This window comes from Chironomus tepperi, unplaced genomic scaffold, assembly GCF_022539635.2.
Source record: "Chironomus tepperi strain 1889 unplaced genomic scaffold, CSIRO-AGI_Ctep_v1 contig_34, whole genome shotgun sequence".
NCBI lineage: Eukaryota > Metazoa > Arthropoda > Insecta > Diptera > Chironomidae > Chironomus > Chironomus tepperi.
The window spans coordinates 485,629-506,345 of NW_027226156.1; the positions used below are offsets into that span (position 1 = coordinate 485,629).

The following is a 20,717-nucleotide window of genomic DNA, read 5'->3' on the forward strand; positions in this document are numbered from 1 at the left end:
AATTCTTCAATCCACTCAACATTTGTACAATAAATCCCTAAAATCACCTTAACATCAAATCCTTCACACCTTTTCATCCCTTCAAGTCCCCTAAACAACACACAAAAAAATCTCAAAAATTTTTCAATAAAATGTGCAACATTAAAGAGAACAAACAGCGAAGCAGCAGCAACTTGACACCCTTAAATCCTCTCGACTCTCTCATTTCATTTTCTGAGATTAACAAAAAAAAGCAGAGAAAATTAAAACAAATTTTGAAAGTGAGCAGCTCAAGTTTCATGCATGATTGTGATTTATTGCCTGTTATGTTGCTAAAGTCACTTAATGAGACGTGTTTACACTAATTGGCTACATGCTTTGATGATTGTTGTTTTAAGGGGTTGTTGAGGATAGAAAGGGTTGAATGGGGGTGTATGGAGGGTTTGATAGCTCGTGCGGGTGAGCGAGTTTGGCTTGGATCATCTTATGAGTTCATATTTTGTATTAAATCTCACCAAAAATTCACAAACCTATTCTAATGCCTACACAGACTTCAACCAGCTCAAATCCTTCCAAGAAATCCACCCAATTAGTAAATTGAGTCACAAAATTTTCTCTCAAAAGGTGACAAAACTAAACATATGGCTCGATTTAAATGAGCCATGAGCCATTCATCTATGCGACTACAAAAAGGGGTTGAAATGTATGTTTTTCTTTCTGTTATGCTTCATACAGCCAAGGACCCTTCCCACAATGTTTTCTCTTATTTTGCGGCTAATTTGAAAGCAGATCGTAAATCAAATATTTTTTTGATCATTAAAACTTAATTAGTGTATCAATTTACACATCGCAAAATTAGTTGTAATTGGATTGAATGCAGTATAAAGTGAATCTGATGAATTTATGGATTAGATTGTAGTAGACTTTACTGTATTGGACTATATTCTATTATATGGATTAGATTCAACTTTATTGTACTAGATTGAATTAAATTAGACTAGATTAGACTAGAATGAAGCAAAGTATCTACATAATTACCAAAATTATGTAGCAACAAATATTGAAAATAAATTACCGGCCATGGAATTTTCAAACCATAAAATCTAAAAATCCATTCCAATTGGAACATTCAGAACTCCTCAATTCCTCACATATACATGCATAACTTCATCCAACAGCTGAACATCTCATTTTTCCCTGGCGCAGTAGACGAAAAGAGAAGAAAAAAAATTTTCGAAGGCAGTAAAGAACTTATTTTTATTTCATTTCGTCGCGGATAAAAAATTTTGCTAATTAAGGTAAATAATCGGTAAAATTTAATTAAACTTAGTGAATCATCAACCAAAAATCTTTGTGTGGAATGAATTAATGGTCATAATAGTGTGAAAAACAATAAAAAAATGAGAAAATTTTGAAATTTATGAAAAAGTTGAAAAAATTGTGATTTTTTGTGTAAATTTGTGAAACTTTCATTGGACAAGTTTTGTGGTCGAGTGGACTAGTTGGTGCCTAGTTGAAATTACCAAAATATCGTCAGAAAATCCCAAAAATATCTTCAAATTTGTCGAGACAATTTTTTTTTCTCATCTCACACCACTTTTGCTCCCATTTCAATTTTTTTTTTATTTTTTTTCTCATCTCAATTTTTTTTTTCATTCATTCAAGTCGCAACATTTTTTTGCCGGTGTCAACTGATTCCGCTGACTAATTTAGTTTATATTGTGACTAATCTTGTTGATGCTTGTTTTATATAATGCACGTATGCTAAATTTCGGAACAATTTGTATAATTTTTTAAGTTGTTTTGTCACAAGACAGTTTTTATCTTGAAGACTTTGCTGAATTCTGCTGTCTAGTCTTACTGGACAGTAGGTTCTTGAATCAGATTCTCAATCCTAACTCCCACTCCCATTTTGTTTACTTTTGGGTTTTTACCAAATTATCTCCTGATAAAATCAATTTAAATCCGTACTCAAGGGCGTGATGCGATCGCTTCCCATTGCAACTTGATAAGAAGTAATACAAAAACAAAAATTTTTTATTAGCAACAGATAAGATTAAAAAGTGTGAAAACAACAAGAGCCAAATTTGGAGACTACTGATTAGTGGATAAATGTGATTAGAGTCAATGTGCTGATAAAAAGTAATTCGATTGAAAAAATATATATATTTTGACTGGTGACATGTGGAAGATTATGTTGTGCTGAGGTTTTAAGTTGATTGATTTTTTTCGTGGTTTTCGGACGAGATGGGTCAATTTGATGGGTTTGTAGATTGTGAATAAGACTGTACTGAGGGCACATTTTGTATTATACTATGCAATCACATTTTTGTCATTTTTTGGTCATTTTTTTAAATTTTTGCTAAATTCTGGACTCAGTCATCTTATTCTCCGAGCGCTGCTACAAATATGACAAGAAACAAGATTCCTGAACGTTTAATTGAGAACATATTCTGTATTCCAACTAGAAATCGATGAAGAAATTCATTTTAAGCTCAAAGTTTACTCACCAAATGTTCATGATGTATCCGCGATGCTCTGTATTAAGTTATAATTGGATCAAAATATTATTTCGCCATAGAATGTGATAAAAACCATTGTTTTTGGAATATTTCATACTCAGTGTGATTTTAGCCAGTGCAAGTGATAGAATTCATTAAAATTTGCTAATTTGAAATATTTTTGAACAACATTGAGTTAATTAGTGAGTCATAGTCAACTTAATTTGCTAGTCATTCATTCAGCAGTGTAAATATTCCCTAAAAGTACACAAAACATCCTCAGTGCCCTTCCGAAAATACCCCAAATTTCTTAATTACAAATCAATCACCCATCCACCTCATTTTCAGCACTTAAATCTCAATTTTCCTACCAATCAACAAGACATAATCATCATAACATGATATCTTAATTATGTCGCTTATGTTGTCTGTCACAATCAGCCTCCAAACGGCGTTTAAATGTTCATTAATAATAATTATGCTGTAAGAAAAATTATTAATCATATCCATTCATCTGTGAGTGGAGGTTGAAGTGTTTTGAATATAGTGCGAACATTTTCGCGACCTTTTGCGTCCTCAATATAATGAATGGCTTCTTTTTTTTGTCAATTTTCATTGAATTTATTGGGTTGGAATGATGGAAAATTAAGGAAAATTGAAAGTTTGACGGTTATCAGCTGACATTTGGATGATTATGAGTCAGAACTTGGATAGTTGTGAGCTAAAATTAAAGACGATTTTGTTCCAGAACTTGGATGACTTTGAACAAGAATTTGGTCATTTGTGAGTCGGAATATACGATTATTTGCCAAAATTTCTCAATTACAACCCACAATTTTGAGGTTTAAATTGACATTTTGAGGTTATATTGCCAAACTAGCTCAGAACAGCTCTTGCAAGAATTCTCAAATCATCAACAAAATAATAAATTTTATTTTAAAATCATAATAAAAATGTGAATACAATTTATCAAATGTGGTCGCGCAGAAAACTGAGCTAATGGCTATTTTTATCAAATATTTATGTCGTTGGATGTATTGGATATTAAGTGACAGTTGGCAAAACTTTTATTCAAATATTAATATTATAATTTAGAAATTATTCAATTTAGTCTAGAAAAATCACGTTCTGTAGTATCTGACATAAATTTCAATATTGCTATCCATCCCAACAATCTTAGACAATTTGACACCCTCAACCCTTCTTATTCTTTAATAATCAACAAGAAAAATCCATTCAGAGACAAATTGTCAACAAAACTAACAAAGTAAGAACTCCCATTGATTCAATTCGCATTCTTTCACTAACCACACACAAAAAAAGTCATTTAAAAGTGCTATTGACATAACATTGTCGCATATAGTAACACATAGTGATATCCAATTTGTTGATTGTAGCTTTAATTTACTATGGTAGCAAATGTGGCGAAAAACAAATTGAATTTAGCAATATTGTAAGACGTTTCAACAGATTATGAGGGGGATGTATGGGTCATATCAAGGGGAAGTGAATTTTAGGGTCACTCATCACATCACCAAATGATGTCATAAGCATACTCAATTCGAAACAAGTTCAAAGTTCCAAAATATATTCAATAACATTTCCATTATTTCCACTCAATTTGATTTAATTAAATTTATTTTTATTCACAATCAGCTGTGCTTTCGTTTCGATGCTTTGACCTTTACGATGCGGTCTGTTGTATTGTAAATAAGATGAAACTAAGCATGTGAAACTAAAATTGATGAGAAATGTCGATGATTATACCAGTTATTTGGGTATCAACTTATCAATTGTGACATATGGCTTCCCTTAGAAGTTGAATCAGCTGTGATTGTAGTCAGCTCACTATTTCCCAGTCCACAAATCAAAAAGCTCAATTTTTATTGAACCAGTCAATAATTCCAATATTATTGAATCATCCTCAAAGCTGTTCAGTGACTCACTCTAAATCCGAATCAATTTCTATGACAAATCATCAAGACACTGACTTCATTCTTCCTGCATTTCTTTTTATTAATCACAAAATGCGATAAGAAGTGAATAAAAATAGCTAATAAAAGTTCCTTTTTGCTACTTTTTGAAGCAACAATGGAAATAACTAGAAGGTTAAAACTGTGCCAGTGCACGCTTATCATATTACTTTAGCACACCCAAAATGTGTGTTCTTAAGTCTTTTATGACTATTTGCTTTTTATAAATTTATTGCTTTAGTGGCCTGGAATTAATTTCTTTGTTTTTGTGGTTTTTGAGGTGAACTAATTTTAGAAATTTAGTTGAACACCCTTTGAATCTCAGCTCCTTAGTTTCACACCCTTCAAAAGTCACCAAAATCCTCACACTATCCAAGCACTTTTCATTGCTGTCATGTCAGGTGTTCAAATGTTAATGCGAATAAGCAATATTATAAGGATGTCTGAGCATCAAGTCACGCTTGACTGGATGAAGTGTTCAAAGAACAATGTCGGAAAAGAATGAAAATTGAGAAGGAAAAGTGAACGCGTGATGTTAACGTGATAAAAATATTTAATCAATTTTCGTTTTGAAAAGCTTAGAATTGGAATGGGATGGGCAAAATTGTGAAGTTTTGAATGTTTTCCATGATTTTCCCCGACCTTACACAAAGACTTACTCAACATGAAAACTAATATCAAATATTCATCAACCCACCCCGACCAGATCTAACATCGTTTATATTTATTCAGCCCTATACACACTCTATTGTGCATCAAATATTTGTAGAATGATATTAACACTTACTCGATGTGTTTTCCATAATGAAAGCACAAACATGACATTGTAGTGCGCCTTTTGAGTACTTTTTTTTCTGTAATAATAGTCCGTAAAAGTTGATGGGAAGCAGTACGAGCTTGAATTACATATAAATATTGGATATGAAAAAAGGTGAAGTTTTGTAAATGTGAGGATTATGAAATGGGATTAGAGTTGGGATATCGATTTACTTGTGGAGATTCGGGAGTGGTTTAAGGGGTGAAGTACTAGACATTGTCGCAATTGGGCCAGATCATGCAGAAAATTATAGAACGAAATCTAATAAAGATTATCAGAACTTATAAAACGCAATAAAGTCCACTTTAACCTCAATCAAGCGTAAAATTACTGACAGCATGCCACAATAACTAATGACATTTCACTACAAATTAATGATTGTGATGAATTATTAATTTCTCTTGGGTAATTTCAATTGAATTTTTCATTCCTTTGCGAAGGTGGCACTTAAGTTGCCATGTGTATATTCTATTAAGATTGGGACAACAACAACAATATCTTTCAAGTTCAAAAGCATGAACAGTCAAGCAATTCAATAAAAATCCACACAATTCACTATTATCACAAAAAAGACTCAAACAAACGGCGACCACAAGTCTACAATAGATGCTCAACATCAACAAATAAGTCACAAAGACGCTGAATAAGAAATTTTATACGTCTTTTATGAAAATTACACTTAATTCTCATAAAAAAAGTCCCATAAAAATTCTCCTCCGTTTATCGAAACATGACACAAAAGGGAACACAAAATTCTATGCTCTGTGACAAAGGAATGAAAAAGGCCGCACAATTGTCGCATTGAGAAACACGCAATGTCAATGTCACGTTCTGTAAAAAAATATTTTTTGATTCAAATGGAAGTGAAAGAATTTTTGACTTTTATGTGAATTGCTTTGTGCTTCTTATTGTTGTAAATAGTATTGGAATATTGTGGATTGATCTTGAACTGAATTGATCGAAATTTAATCCAATTCTGATAAAATCAAGTCCAACTCTGATAAATAAAGAGGATACTCAATTACATTAATTATATTTGCACATCACGTGGGCGTGGGGCAAGAACCAATCCATAATCCATTAACTGAAGTCTCTCTCTTTTTAATTTCCATTAATAGGAAGTTCATAAAATTTGATTAAATAATAAAAAAAGAATTAATCGCTATTATTTTTGCGTAGCAAGTGTGTTGGCTGTGAATAAATTAATTAAGAAGACTGTAAAGTGATTATAAGCTCGGATTTATTATTGAAATAAAGATCAAAGTTATGGAATAAACTTAAATTCAGATAATGTAAACGAATTTTGGATGATGCTGGTTTATTGGATATATTTTGAGTGAATTAAAGTCTCAATTACTCGTCAGCAACATAAAACTTTCAAGACTCATCAATATTTAAGCCCCAAAAATGTAAACAACTAGACAGCACCGCAGGCAGCTCATAATTACGTCATAATCACTGCCATAAACCGTATTAAAACTATTACTTTCATGCTGTCTGTTCGTCTTTCATTCATCAAGTCAACGTCGACCGTTGAATAAAAAAAAAACATATTCTGTTCACACAAAACTTTTTCATTGATCAAAACAGCTCGTGTGTATGTTTTCGTCTTTTCTGTTTACTCCGTCAGTTCCGCACATTCTCAAAATTGTAATTTATGTAAATTAACGATAATTTGACCTAAAATTGCTTGCGTAATGTCACTTGAATCTCAATAAACTTGAACCTGGTATTCCTAGTGTGAAGGCACCTGAACCTGCAAAATTCCCACAAAGATTTCAAATGTCTACTCGAAAATCATTCCTTAACCATAAATTGAACTTAAATTCCAGGTCAGAAGTCGAAGGAGACAGACCGACAAACGAGAATCAAATCGGTTGTAAAATCGATTAAGATTTCTACTCGTGTAGACTCTTTCGTCTATCCGCATCGAGTGAGAAGCAAAAGAAGAAACCAGAAATAATTTTCACACAATCCACAGGCAAAAGTCGATAAGGAGCGGAAATTCTTTCGTCTCCATTCTCATCGCCTACTTTATCCTCACTCATATTGTGTTATAAGAAGCAGCCGTGAGCTGTACGTGAAGATTATTCACACATCTATCTAAAATAGTCGATAATGACAACGCCAGCAGCAAGAATTCTCAAGAAGAAGCACTTTCGTGTGAAACATCAGAAAGTGAAGCTATTTAGGGCAAATGAACCACTACTCAGTGTATTTATGTGGGGAGTCAATCACACAATTAATGAATTGTCACATGTCAACATTCCGGGACTACTTTTGCCCGATCATTTCCGAGCACATTCAAAAATAAAAGTCGATTATCATCTGTTTAATAAGTAAGTATCTAGTGTGTTGGCACCTGAACCTGAAATTAAACCAGTTCTTCCCATATTTTCCAGAGAAAACATGCCATCACACTTTAAATTCAAAGAATATTGTCCACTTGTGTTCAAATATCTTCGTGAACGCTTCGGTGTTGACGACATCGAGTACCGTGAGTCACTCACAAGGTCACAGCCAATAGCAACAGATGCACGCGGTAAATCTGGTGCACGATTTTATTTGAGCTATGACAAAATGTTTATCATTAAAACATTGACGAGTGAGGAGGTTGAGAAGATGCACTCGTTCCTTAAACATTATCATCCATATGTTGTTGAGAAGCATGGAAATACGTTATTACCACAGTATTTGGGAATGTATAGGTTAACATTGGATGGTGTGCAGTATTACTTTAAAGTTATGAGAAATGTCTTTAGTCCACATTTGAGAATTCATCAGTAAGTAGTTTAAATTTCAAAAATCCGTTAAAAATTCTAATCTTCAATTTATTTTTTAGAAAATTCGACCTCAAGGGTTCAACCGTTGATCGCGATGCATCCGACAAGGAACTTGACAAATCGTTACCGACATTGAAAGACAATGACTTCCTTAAACAAGGAATCAAAATTCGTATTGGCCAGGAGGCAAAAGAGAAACTAATTCAGACGCTTAATAGTGATGTAGATGTAAGTTGTGTCCATACCTGATCCATAACATATTCTCATATTTATTTGACTCTTGCAGTTCCTTACAAAACTCCATTTAATGGATTATTCAATGCTAATTGGAATTCATGACTGTAGACAGGCTGCAGAGGATGCAGAAGCGCGTGATGCTAATCCAGAAGCACATCATGACAGTGACAGTGAGAATGACTACGACAGTGGTGAACGGTAAGCTTACCAGTAATTTTACGATAGATTTGATGGATAATTAAGTCTTAATGACATTCTAGATGGGAAAACACACCGCCAGACTCACCCAGGCAACTCGACGCACACATAATAAATCCAGATGTAGATGTATATGCTATTCCAAGTCAAGAAGGTGAGAATTAATTAAATAGTAAGGTTGTGTGAAATTATTGAAATATTTTATTTAATTTTACAGAGAATCAGTTCATCTACTTCATGGCATTAATTGATCCGCTTACAAATTATGGTTTAAAGAAACAAGTAAGTAAATTTATCATATGTGATATAGATTCTTGTTAATAGCTGGATAATAATAGTGCTAAACTAGTGTTATTAGCATATGAATCCAACTATGAAGTATTCTTTTCAGACAAGTTTGGAACTGAAGTTCTTTGTAGAATTTTAGCTAGAATGGTCGCTATGTCCATGCCAAGATTATGCTTTGATGCTCTCACAAGAGTTCGAATGCTTTCTAAATAGGCTGAAATTAGAGGAGTTAGGTTCAGTTTCTTGGATAAGTTCAGTTTTTTGGGATAATGTTCAGTCTAGATTTTTTTAAGCTACTCACATTCCGACTTGAATCTCCTAAACGAGTCTACCTCAAAATCATCCACAAATTTCCTACTTTTGTTGTCATCCGTCAAGTTAGTTCCTTGAGTCTTCCAATCGCTCACAATCTTCCGCTGAACATGAATCTTGTTTGGTTGGTCCTTACTTTCCCATTTCCTAAATGCTTGCACGACACCTTTGTGGTGACACATGCGATTATTTGATAAAACTCTAATAGACAATGAAGTATTCTTGAACACATTAGATTCTGGAATGACTAGACAGTATTTTCGTCTACAATTCTTAATTATGCAGCTCAGAGTGATGGTCAAACTTCCACAAATTGTAGATTCACTCTCAAATGTGACTAGTAAATCGTAATTTTTACTGAATTTTTCACATAAAATATTTTTAAATGGTCCCAATTTAAAGGAATTGTCGTCATCAGTTATGAAGATGTCTGTGACTTCCTTTGAGGATAGATGGAGATTTATGAATTGTAATTTGAATTCTGACATTGCTAAAATGTCTGAATTTAGTGAAACCAGTGCTAAAAAATTTCGATTATTGCAATTATCACGTCTGAATTTATGTCTTTGTAGACTATTGTATGGTATTTGACAAAATTAAGGAAGTAGTCAGCGACTGACGTCTAATATTTGTCATATGTTCCTATGCTAGACATTCCAATCTAAATTCAAATTTATTCTTCAAAATCAAATTTTAAATCCAAAATTTATTAGAAAAATATTTAAATTTTCAATGTTTCACTCTCGATTTTCTCGCGACAACTGCTGCGATTTACAAAATGTTCAGCTATGATTCTCAATGAGTAGCTTTAACATTAGTGCGTAACATTAATTAGCGAATTTCTGTTAATTTAATTTTTTTATGGGTTTTTGTCACGTTTTTTGTGGATTTAAAAATACTTTGGGTTCTTACGCACAATTGTTGTTGTAGGGGATTGAGTATGTGAAGTTTAGGTAGGGTCATGTGGAAGTTCATTGGAATCAAATTTAAAATAAATAAAAAAAAATTTCAATCAGTTTTTAATGAAATTTTCCAACTTTTCCTCCATTTTAGGCCGCCAAAGCAGCCAAGACAGTGAAATATGGAAGCAATGTTGACGGTATAAGCACCTGTGATCCAGAACAGTACGCCAAGCGATTCCTCGAGTTCATTAACGATAAAGTCATTGAATAAATATAAATTATTTAAAGAAAATAAAAATTAATAATCAATGAAGGTTGAAAGGAAGATGAAAGGTGGATGAAGGATGGAAAAATGTTAAATATTAAGGAACTAAGCATAATAAAACAAAATATTAGAAATTGTTTTGTGTGTCATGTGTAAATTATGGAATATGCTTAAACATACAAAAACATAAAAAATATGAAAAATTGATCTTAATAAACTTTTTGTGGTATTATTGGTGGGAAATTGAGGGGACTAGGGTCGGTTACGTGTGGGTATACCCTAGAGCATAGCTGGGGTTGAACCCCATTTCTTGAAATTTTTCAATTTCAATTTTCCACTTAATTATACAAAAACCAAAAAAAATGTTTTTTTAAAAATATTTGAGTCAATTTATTGTTCTGATAAATTCATTAAAAAATATATTCAAAATGTTTTGAAAAAGTTGGAATTTAAAATTTTATATTTAAAATTAATTCTAATATTTATTAATTTATACTATTTTTTGTTTGTTTTTTACTCTACTGAATTATTTTAAATTTTCTAATTTTAATGCGTTCTCTTTTGATTTTTGAATTTCATGAATTTTGAGTTTTTTGAATATTTTGTTAATTTTGATTTATCTTTCATTTTTTATTTTTATTTTTGTGAATTTTTAAAAATTATATTTTAAAATTTTAAAATCCAACTTTTTCAAAATTATTCAAAAATATCTCAAAAACCAAAATTTTGTTCAATATTTCTAATATAAAATCTTTGTTAAAATCTATTAAAAATTCAATTTAAATCCGCTTTTTGTAGATAAAAAAAAAACATAAAAAATTACTCGTTCATCAGTTTAAAAATTACATAATTTTTACTATAATTGCTATTATTATTACATCTACTATTGTCAGTGATATCAATTATGAATGAAAAAGAAAAAAGTAAAATAAATTGAAAATTATGGATCATTGTACTAAGCTTACACGAATAATATAAAGAAATCTATAAATTATTAATTATACTATCATTGTAAAATAAAATCAAACAGAAAATGGAAATTATTATTATAAATTTAAAATTAGAATCAAAATTTTTTTCCATTTTTTTTTTCATTTCAGCCGATTTGTGAATTTTTTTTAAAAAAAATATTTAACTAAAATAACAGTTGTGTCTACCTCTAGCTCACAATAAAGTAAATTATAGAAAATAATATGGAAATGGCGGGGCTTGATGTCGTTCCTTTGGAACCTGACCTTCAATTTTTAGGTTATGTTGTCAAATAATCCTAAAATTTGAAGTTAAGTTGCCAAATTATCCTAAATTTTGAGGGTAAATTGTCATTTTTGACAAAATTTTGAGGTTAGTATTGCACCCACCATGCCCAGCGACCCCAAACTCCATTATTTCTATATTAAAATTTAAAATCTTTCTTATAATAAATACAACAAAATCTTACAAATGTATTGTCATATTATACCAATTAATTAAAGGAATAAGAATGAATTTTCTATATGCAAACTATGATAATAAGTAGCATAGCTATCTATGTAGCTTTCTTATCAGTCAAATTTCTCAAACAAAACTTTTTAAATTTTTCATTCTGAACTTTTTTGTAAAGACTAATTTGACACAAAAAAAAGCTACAATCGTGCTAGACATGTAAGAATATATGGAAAAAAAATACAATAAAATTGAAGATTGAAGTAAAAAAAATGCTAAAATTTTATTAAAAATGTACAATTAGAATAGAATATAGACCCAGAATCCTAGTTTATCATAGCAGTAAACCGTGTAACAGCTGATGGAACATCAAAAATCTTCCAAATAACCCACAAAAAGAAGAACATTGTCAACAGCTTCATAGTTTCATGCAAGATCTTTAGCTTAAACATTCTCTTTTTGCAGCTTTCAATCGTCTTTGGATCTTCTTTAAAAATAAACTTCCTGACTCCCAACACATAGGTCCGAATATATTCAGGCCAGTCAATATCATTTGCATCAAATGGAAAGACCTTCTTGTCCTCATCATTCATTGTTGATATGAGCTTCTCAACATTATTGCCATGGAACACAAATTGAGTGAATTTGAAAAATTCGACGACTTCCATCGATTTGTAGAACTTTTCTTGGATTTTGACCAGGCTGAAAAGGAAACAAACCAAAGGATTAAGCTTCTGATCCATCAAAACTCATATCAATATCAACTCACAATGGCTTCCGTCCACTAAGTTTAAAGAGAAAATCAACAATATGTGCCGGAATGTTATGAGCTAATGTGACATAGATGTTGTAGATAAACTTGTTTTCTCCAAAATGCTTAGTCGGGTACCACAGCATGTTTTCTAAAATTAGAATCAGTTTTGTTATGTAAATCATATTTTAATTTAAATTTCTTACCGAATGGATATCGCTTAATCATCTCATTGCCTAACATAACTACCGACCTCCATGAAAGTGGATTCTTGTTGCTGGTCGTTACATTATAGATCAAATGTTCCTTAGGTTTTGAGATTGCTGATCGCCAACCAGCTGCTATGACTGCATTTACGACCTAAATAAATCAGTTTTGTATGCTAAAAAGTCTGAAAAAATAAGCTTAAGCAAGTACATACCAAGTCAGCAGGCATGGTGTCAATTGGAATATCTAATCTGCATAAAAATGTGTGAACAATTCCTTTACCATGCGTAGCTATTAAAGCAGTTGGTCCAAGAAGATTATCGACCCATCCTGCAAATGGTTCTTTGTAGCATGCCGGAACTGGAAGGGATTTATAATTAGTAAGGGAGATTTTGGCATTTCTACTGATTGATTTTAGCATCTGCTGACTCTACAGAGTCAATACCAGACTAATCTAGAACTCACCAACTGAAGGACGCAGCACAACAACTGGAAATTCTTGAATATTCTTAAGACTAACTTCAGCCATTGCTTTTGAAAATGTGTACGTGTTTGGATGCTTCCCAATCAAAAATTTTGAGCACTAAAATGAAACTTGATTTGATAAATTTGAATTATTTAGAATAAGTATAAAGTCCACCTTGCTAATCACATCATCCGGAAACTTTTCAATAAAGTCTTTCAAAACTTGAATATCAAATGGAAATTCATAGAATTTTTCGTGAATGTCCTGGTGCGTGCAGTTTGAGAATGCTGTCGAGATGTACACAAATACCTCAATTTTAGACATTTTTTGACTAAGGTTGACTAATTTTTGAGTTCCTTTAACATTTATCTCAAAAGCTTCCTTTAATTCTTCATCAAATCTAACTGTTGCTGCAGAATGAATGACCACATTAACTTCCTGACACAAAACTTGTTGATCCTCGGACGAAATTCCAAGTTCGTCAGCCTTTATGTCACCAAATATTGGAACTACTTTTGAAAATGCATCGGGATTGTGTTCACGAACTAGATCAAAAAGTGGAACATTAAAGAGCTGGGAGAGTCGATTTTGGATGCTGACGCCTTTCTTGGGACGTATAAGGATGTAAATTGTCTTGATGTCGGGGCATGATCGGAGAAATTTTTCTATAAGGATTTTTCCGATGGATCCGGTTGCTAGAATTATTTGAAAAATGTCAAATAATTGACAGTTGATTCCAAAGAGTCATATACAAACCTCCAGTAACAAGAAGAGTCTTCCCACTATAAAACTCCGGGATTGACATATACGCTCCTTCAGAATACACACGATTAAACGGCTCCGCAAGTTTAAACATCTCCAATAATTTATTCTCGTCTAGAAAACGTCTGAAAAGTTAAAACCATGTAAAATACATTAGTATATCATTGAAAGTTATCAGCAAAGATGCACGTCCACATTGCTCGCAAAATGCCGCATAATTAAATTTGCAAAACAAAAACATTTTTCAGGTTTTTTTAAATTTATTCCACATTTTCGCAGCATTTAGGAAATGATGTGAAGATCAAATTACCAAATCCACTAACTGGTTTGTTTGTCTTACTTTCTTATGCTTTACAACTTTTTTGGCATCTGTTAGACAATAATTTGGTGTCTTTGAACCAGAAATGCCATTTTCCTTGAGATAGGTTATTTGCGGAATGTAAAAAGCTTTGGATTGTGTAATATGGATGTAAAATCATAACAAGAAGAAAGTGTTTGATTTTAGGCGGAACTGAAGCGCGATATCAATCAGATAACGAACGGAACTGAAGATGTAGTTCATAATGTTGATAAAATCTGGGGTGTTGTCAGATGGCCACCTCCTCTACTCCTTTGGGTTGATTTTAATTTTCGTAGAATTTTTTTTTGAAATTTATTCACAAATAGCCTTAGAAAATTGAAGATTTGGTTGGGAGGACTGAGTACGTCCTTGCTTAGAATGCTCAGAAGTCATCACTTAACAAAAAATAAATTTCCTCATTTTCTAAGTATTATTGTTTAACACTTTTAATTATTTAACAGTCAATTTACGAAACCAAGAAACTAAATCAGCCGAAGGAAAATTTAACGACGTCGCAAAAAATGCAAAACATTTTTAAAATCATCTGTTGCTGTTATTGTGGCCAAGGCTGTGCTTTACAATCTTTTTTTATTCATGAAAAACCGGAATATACAATATTTTATTATATCTCATAAGCTTGCGATTTGTTGCGATATTAAATTATTCAAATTAAATTAGTTGAAATTAGTTGATGTCTGATGAGTCCAAGGAGATGCTGTTAGGTAAGCGAAAAAGTCATCAAATCGAAAAATATCAATCAATGGCATTGGGCAGAAAATGAAGGGTGAGAGTAAAAGGACTGATTTTTTTTTCTTTCAAGGTTCGATTGGTGTAAAATAGTAAAAGTTCTGGATGATGATATACAGTGTATGTTAAGGTTGAACTGATATTTTTGACTTTTTATGTGTTTTTGAGGCAATTTTACAGTGTCATCGCCCGTAAATATGCCCTCGTTGTTCACTAAGAAGTCCTTAGGATAATCAAAGATGCAAAGAATTGCTTAACAAGCAAAAATGTCCCTGATGATCCTCAAGGAAAATATCAAACTATTTCGCAAATTTTAGCACGTGCTTGTCTATTTTTTAATTAGTTTCACACTTCTAAGTTAAATTAATCTGTGCAGAAATTCAGCAAAATTTTTAAACGTACCACAAATTTTTATTTATAATTTTTTATTATTTTGACTTAATGAACACACTTTGTAATTTTAATTTTGTCCACACGAAGACTTAAAGAGAAATTAACTTGATCCTTCAGATGTCCGATATCAACTGAGATGTTGAGAAGTTTGCAATTTTTTTGTTTGTGATAATAAAAGCAAATCGAATCGGAACGAGTTGAAAACTGAATCAACAAGTCCATCGTACATCTTCGTGTATTTTTTTTCCTTGAAATGTGGTTTCATTGTTGAGGTTGTGCGAAAATTTATGCAGCATATTGTTATGCTTAACGATCGTATTTTGAAAATTTTTATTGTCTGAAAATATCCACAACAACACGAATCACAAAAAAGTAGATAATTTCAACGACCGAAAGCATGGAAATGCCAGCAAAAAGTCCCAAAAGTCCACCGACATAAGAAACGACATCAGATGCTGTAAATTGTTGATATCTGCGATATAAAATGATGTCGTCGGTGTTGATTTGAATTGTAATTGATGTTTCAAGACTATCATTGTGATATTCTGGATAATATTGGATCCGATAAGTCAATGAGTCACATGTTGGCAGGCAGACGCAATTTTGTTCCCTAGAAAAATTCTCCAGACCAAAAAGTGCTCTTAATTTTTGATAACAAATGACTTGCATGTGTGAACTACAAAATTCACGGTTTGGTATGTCATCGTATGGTTGGATGTAGTGTGAACAGTTGCAGTTATGGTTCATGTATCTAGTTAGGCATTCAAGTTCACAATTTTCTTTCGAATACTTTTTGAAAAATTTCAATTTTTGTTCTCCATCAAAAAAGCATTCTCGAATTTCAGGATTGACTTTTTTCAGTTCTATGTCCGTTTCTATAATTTCTGGTACAATTACTACATTAACATGTGTACCGTGCTTAATATCCATAAAATCTGGATTGTCATAAAATGTTGGAATGAAATGTGAATGATGAATTTTGAATGCTGGTGGGTAGCATTCTATCTGATCTATTCCATCGGGTGGTTCCGTGATGAACTTTAATGTGAATTTGTTTCTGTCATCTTTGGACATTAAGATAGGGTTTTCTTGGAATGGATATGGTCGAAGATGTTCTGAGTTATTCGTTGACATGTTTGACAAATAGTTGAGGTCATTGCTGACACTGGAAGGAAATCAAAAGGTTAAAAAATTGTAGGGAAACTCCAGGATATCAAGAATCAATCACCTTTCAAAATGAAAAACGTCATCGCCATCCATCAAATTAAATGAAAATCCCATTCCACGTGCTGTTCGAACCTCAGCGAATTTAGCTTCAAAATTGTTATTCCATGTTGCAAACTGTTGCTTAAACCATTCAACTTGTGATGCATTCTTTGCAGCTCTTACTATATATGGACCAAGGTCAAATTTTTGTAAAAAATAATTGTAGTAATACACATTTGAGCAGAATTCAAATTTGGTGATTGTTCTAAGGAAATAATATGCAAGATTACGTATGAAAAAATAGACAGATAAGCTTTACATGTGAATTTCATCCTTAAAATTATCATCTTCCATTGCCTTAGCGTACTTGTCAAATTTTGCAAAATATTCACTCTCCAAAGAGTTTTTGTACTTTAAATCCAACTTTAAAGCTGGTAAAAATGTGATTGCTGGAAATTCAAACTGAAAATGTCATTTATTATCAATCGGGTACGACCTTCCAAATATTAAGATTCTCTTACCTTTCCAGTGTAGGCAAACTCATCATTCACTGCAATTACACGACTGTCTGGCAATTTTTCATTTACTTTTGCAACGTTGAATATGCAAATTGTTATGGATATGAAAAATGCAATAATCCAGAAGAATCTGAACAAGATTACCATGTATTAGAATGAATTTTACTCTAAGTATCCCTCCCTAGCAATGTCTACTTCCATCTCCAAAAATAAATTTTCACTTACCTTTCAATTACTTGCTTATTCAAAAAGTACTGCAGACCATGAACAGATGAGCTTTCGAAAAACACTTGCAAGACCCTTGGCATTCGTGCCACATTTTCAGGCTCGGAATTAAAAGTATGAACTCTATTTTGAGCATCACACAAATTAATGCAAATCTTCACACAAAACCAATGAAAAAGTTCGACAAAAGACAAAACAGAAAATCCAGCAAAAAGTCCCAAAATTCCACCAACAAAGGATAGAAAGTCCACTTCATTGAACTGCTTCTTGCGTACGTATCGACTGAATGTGCTGGACTTGAAGTGAACTGTTATTTTTGAGATAAAATCTAAAATACTTTCATCGGGAGACAGGTCAGCAATTGGTTTGGATACTCTTCGGCTGAAAAGCATTTTGGAAATTAGTAATGTCAATATGAAGAAGTTAATCACCTCATACCCCATCAACATTGTCTCCTCAACCTCCAGATTGTACTTCACATATTCACATGGCTGTAGACATCCACAAGCACTACGGTTTTCTTCAAATTCAGCTCTTATCATGTCAATACATTTCTTTTCACTTGACGGACAAACTGGAGTTGTTGAGTTCCGGATCATGAAATATTCTACGCAGTTACACTTGCTGAACATCAAATTGGACAGGCACTCCTGTTCGCAGTTGACTTTGGTGTAGACTTTGAAGAACTTTAGTTCGTGTTCATTTTCAAGGTAGCAATTACGACTGAAAAGGATGAAAATGAGCTGGCTGTCGATTGGGATCAAATTGAGGCAGTGGTTGATCCCACAAATCAACCTTACAACTTACTCAATCGGATCAAAATCATCCAAAGACTCATCAATTGTGTTATATTGAGGTTCAATTTTCATATTCAATGTCTGATAACAATTTAAAGGAACTTGAGTAGCATATTTTGTTGGCAACTCATATGGATCATGCATAAATAAAATAGCACCATCAATATTTAGATTTAAAACATTTTTGATAGCTCTATAGCTATTCATTGATTTGATAATAAGACCCTCAGTCGGTGCCGCCGTTCTTCTTGGTATCATAGCTGCTACAAATGTCCTTTGTGATCTATAAAAAGGAAGAAATTGCTCATAATGAAAATCATTTGATGTGTTATTTAAATATAGGACATCCTGGCTGTTTGCAACATTAAAGGAATAACAAATTCCATATTCTGTTAGAATCTCTGATCGATGTTCTCTTGGTGACATGATCCATGTATATATTGGATTTATTTCATATTCTGAACGTTTTTCAAATTGATTGAGAATGTCCAGGATGTCATTTGTTGGCATTGGATGGTTCAGTTTGTGAAATACTCCAGATCCTCGTATGAGGTCGATAGCATGAAGACGTTTGAGGCTGTAATGGAAATATCAATATGCAGCACTGAATGAAGAACATAAAAAATGACTTACAGCTTATTTCCAATCTCATGAACACTCAAGCTTCCATTTTCCAACCTTTCCAATAGTTCAACATAAAGATTCCTAACTCCTCTATCGATATATTCCCTAAATGTATCTCGAGCAGTTGCACGAAACATAAATTCTGAATAATTTCGTTCATTTTCTTCAAATTCTTGGATAAACTCTTCAGGTTCATAGTAAATTTCATCGGCTGAATGTCTCATATAGTAGCCATAGTTCCTGCCATCATCATATATGTAGTTCTTGTGAATATGACCCAAAAATCCAGGACAGACCGTAATTGCTGGAAAGTCGATCTATAAATAATTTACTGTACAGCAAGGTTCAATATACATTTTATCGTAACTTACAGTAGAAATCGAGTCTGACTGATCAGATAGATAGAAAACGATAGGAAAATTTCTAATTTTAATCACTAATTGAGTTATCAAGATGACTGTACAAATAATTGAAGCCAGAAGTGACAGTATCCATAGGAACCTAAAATGTCGAATTGTCTAGAAAGCTATGATATCCAAAAATCATCACCAAACCTCTCAGATAAATGAAATTTCGTCGACAAATATTTAACTCCGTGGATTGTTGATGCTTCAAAAAATTGCTCAAATTTAATTTTCATTTTTACTTATATGATTAAAAGCTGCTTTTAAACTGAACGATTTGGTGATGAAACATTGACTGATGATCTAGTTGGATAGCAAGTAACATGCAATACCAATGTCGATTGTCATAGATGCACGCAAGTGCTTTCAATATTTTATTCATAACCATAATTTATAGAGAATCATGGTACAAATGGGTGACATAGCGAGAAAAAGAGTCAAGTCCGACCATCCATCACCACAAGTCCTAAATAAGCTGACATTGAACTTATATAGTTCCAAAAATTGATCTTCACCAAAAAATTCCCAGAAAATCTATAATACACACACTCAAATATGTAAATGCATACAAGTGTCACTAATTATCAATTATTCCGCGTACTGATCTTCTTCATGCCTAAACAGAATCTCAACAATTCGAGAATGTCAACAAAAAAATCATCTTTAAAGTCTCACATTACTCAAAAATCTTTTCAGTCTTTTCTCATCTTTTAGTGCGGAATGAACAAAATTATTTTGATCCTTCTGATAACCGTGTGCCTTGTGGCCACGGCTCAGTGCAAAAAGAACAAAAAGCATCATCGTCATAATCATTCAGAAAGTGCTGAAAGTGACGAAGACACTTGCGATGAGTTTTGTGAAAGACGCGAACGACAAAAAGAAAGAGAAAGTGAACGTAGACAAGAGTGCTCGGGTCGTCGAAAAAAGAAGGGTTGCAGACATGACAGGAGTAGAGAGCGTAAAGGCAGTAAGGAGAGAGATCGCGAGAGGAATGAACAGCGACGAGAACGTGATTGTGAATGTGAAAGGCGTAGAATGGTGAGTGTTTTTAATGGTCCTTCCTTTACGAAGAATTAATTACGATATATTATTTTTAAAGAGTACAACAGCAGCTACAACAACGACCATGTCAACTACAACCTCTAGTTCAAGTGTGCCAACGACAACCACAACTTCTGCTACCTCTACGACTCCCCCAACGACGACTACCACTTCATCAGTATTAGGTACAACTACAACTTCTACGACCCCTACTACAACGACTTCGACTGTCTCAACGACTCCAACTACAACTATTACTCAGTCAACAACAACTAGTCCAACAACAACACAAAGAACAACAACAACTACACCTACCCAAACAACGACAACTAGTCGTAGGAGAAGAACTAGATCAACTACGGCTGCTGCCGATGATGATTATGATGAATAATTGTACGTCTTACGGCCTAAGTTTGGTGGTGGATCTGCTCTTCCTTATTCAAATTTTAAAGATTCTTCACAGCATAAGATGGATACTGAATTGTCTTCGATAAAAAAATGAACAAATTCCTTGTGTGCCTAATTAAGTGAAGATGTGAATAAATATTAAAAAATCTTG

At 32.8% G+C, this 20,717-nt stretch overlaps 3 protein-coding genes and 1 long non-coding RNA gene across 5 annotated transcripts; 1 reads left to right on the forward strand and 3 right to left on the reverse strand.

Annotated features, from left to right (window-relative positions):
• The first annotated feature begins 1,144 nt into the window (after window positions 1–1,144).
• Window positions 1,145–11,950, forward strand: PIP4K (phosphatidylinositol 5-phosphate 4-kinase). Its single transcript, XM_070648472.1, has 8 exons — window positions 1,145–1,277; window positions 7,103–7,609; window positions 7,673–8,053; window positions 8,113–8,281; window positions 8,340–8,488; window positions 8,551–8,642; window positions 8,706–8,770; window positions 10,142–11,950. Exons 2-8 carry the CDS (start codon window positions 7,389–7,391, stop codon window positions 10,259–10,261), a joined length of 1,197 nt encoding a protein of 398 aa, XP_070504573.1. The 5' UTR covers window positions 1,145–1,277; window positions 7,103–7,388; the 3' UTR covers window positions 10,262–11,950.
• Window positions 8,667–9,820, reverse strand: LOC139096744 (uncharacterized). The gene is made up of 2 exons (XR_011545000.1): window positions 9,078–9,820; window positions 8,667–8,990 (listed from the first exon to the last, which is right to left on the reverse strand). It is a non-coding gene; the product is annotated as an uncharacterized lncRNA (long non-coding RNA).
• A 492-nt stretch (window positions 11,951–12,442) lies between the features above and the next one.
• Window positions 12,443–13,164, reverse strand: LOC139097677 (putative fatty acyl-CoA reductase CG5065). The gene is made up of 4 exons (XM_070649590.1): window positions 13,101–13,164; window positions 12,850–12,995; window positions 12,635–12,788; window positions 12,443–12,579 (listed from the first exon to the last, which is right to left on the reverse strand). Exons 1-4 carry the CDS (start codon window positions 13,162–13,164, stop codon window positions 12,443–12,445), a joined length of 501 nt encoding a protein of 166 aa, XP_070505691.1.
• Window positions 13,165–13,656: 492 nt separating this feature from the next.
• Window positions 13,657–20,716, reverse strand: LOC139096714 (uncharacterized). Of its 2 annotated transcripts, XM_070648453.1 has the most exons (12): window positions 19,268–20,716; window positions 19,085–19,214; window positions 18,723–19,030; window positions 18,100–18,666; window positions 17,731–18,015; window positions 17,293–17,673; window positions 17,071–17,197; window positions 16,869–17,011; window positions 16,572–16,814; window positions 15,353–16,508; window positions 13,858–13,988; window positions 13,657–13,796 (listed from the first exon to the last, which is right to left on the reverse strand). In XM_070648453.1, the coding sequence occupies exons 1-10, from the start codon at window positions 19,351–19,353 to the stop codon at window positions 15,674–15,676; spliced, it is 3,105 nt and encodes a 1,034-aa protein (XP_070504554.1). In that variant the 5' UTR covers window positions 19,354–20,716; the 3' UTR covers window positions 13,657–13,796; window positions 13,858–13,988; window positions 15,353–15,673. The 2 variants fall into 2 exon arrangements, with proteins under 2 accessions (XP_070504554.1, XP_070504562.1); XM_070648461.1 differs by lacking the exon at window positions 19,268–20,716 and having other exon boundaries at window positions 18,723–19,017; window positions 19,085–19,213.
• Between the last annotated feature and the right edge of the window lies 1 nt (window position 20,717).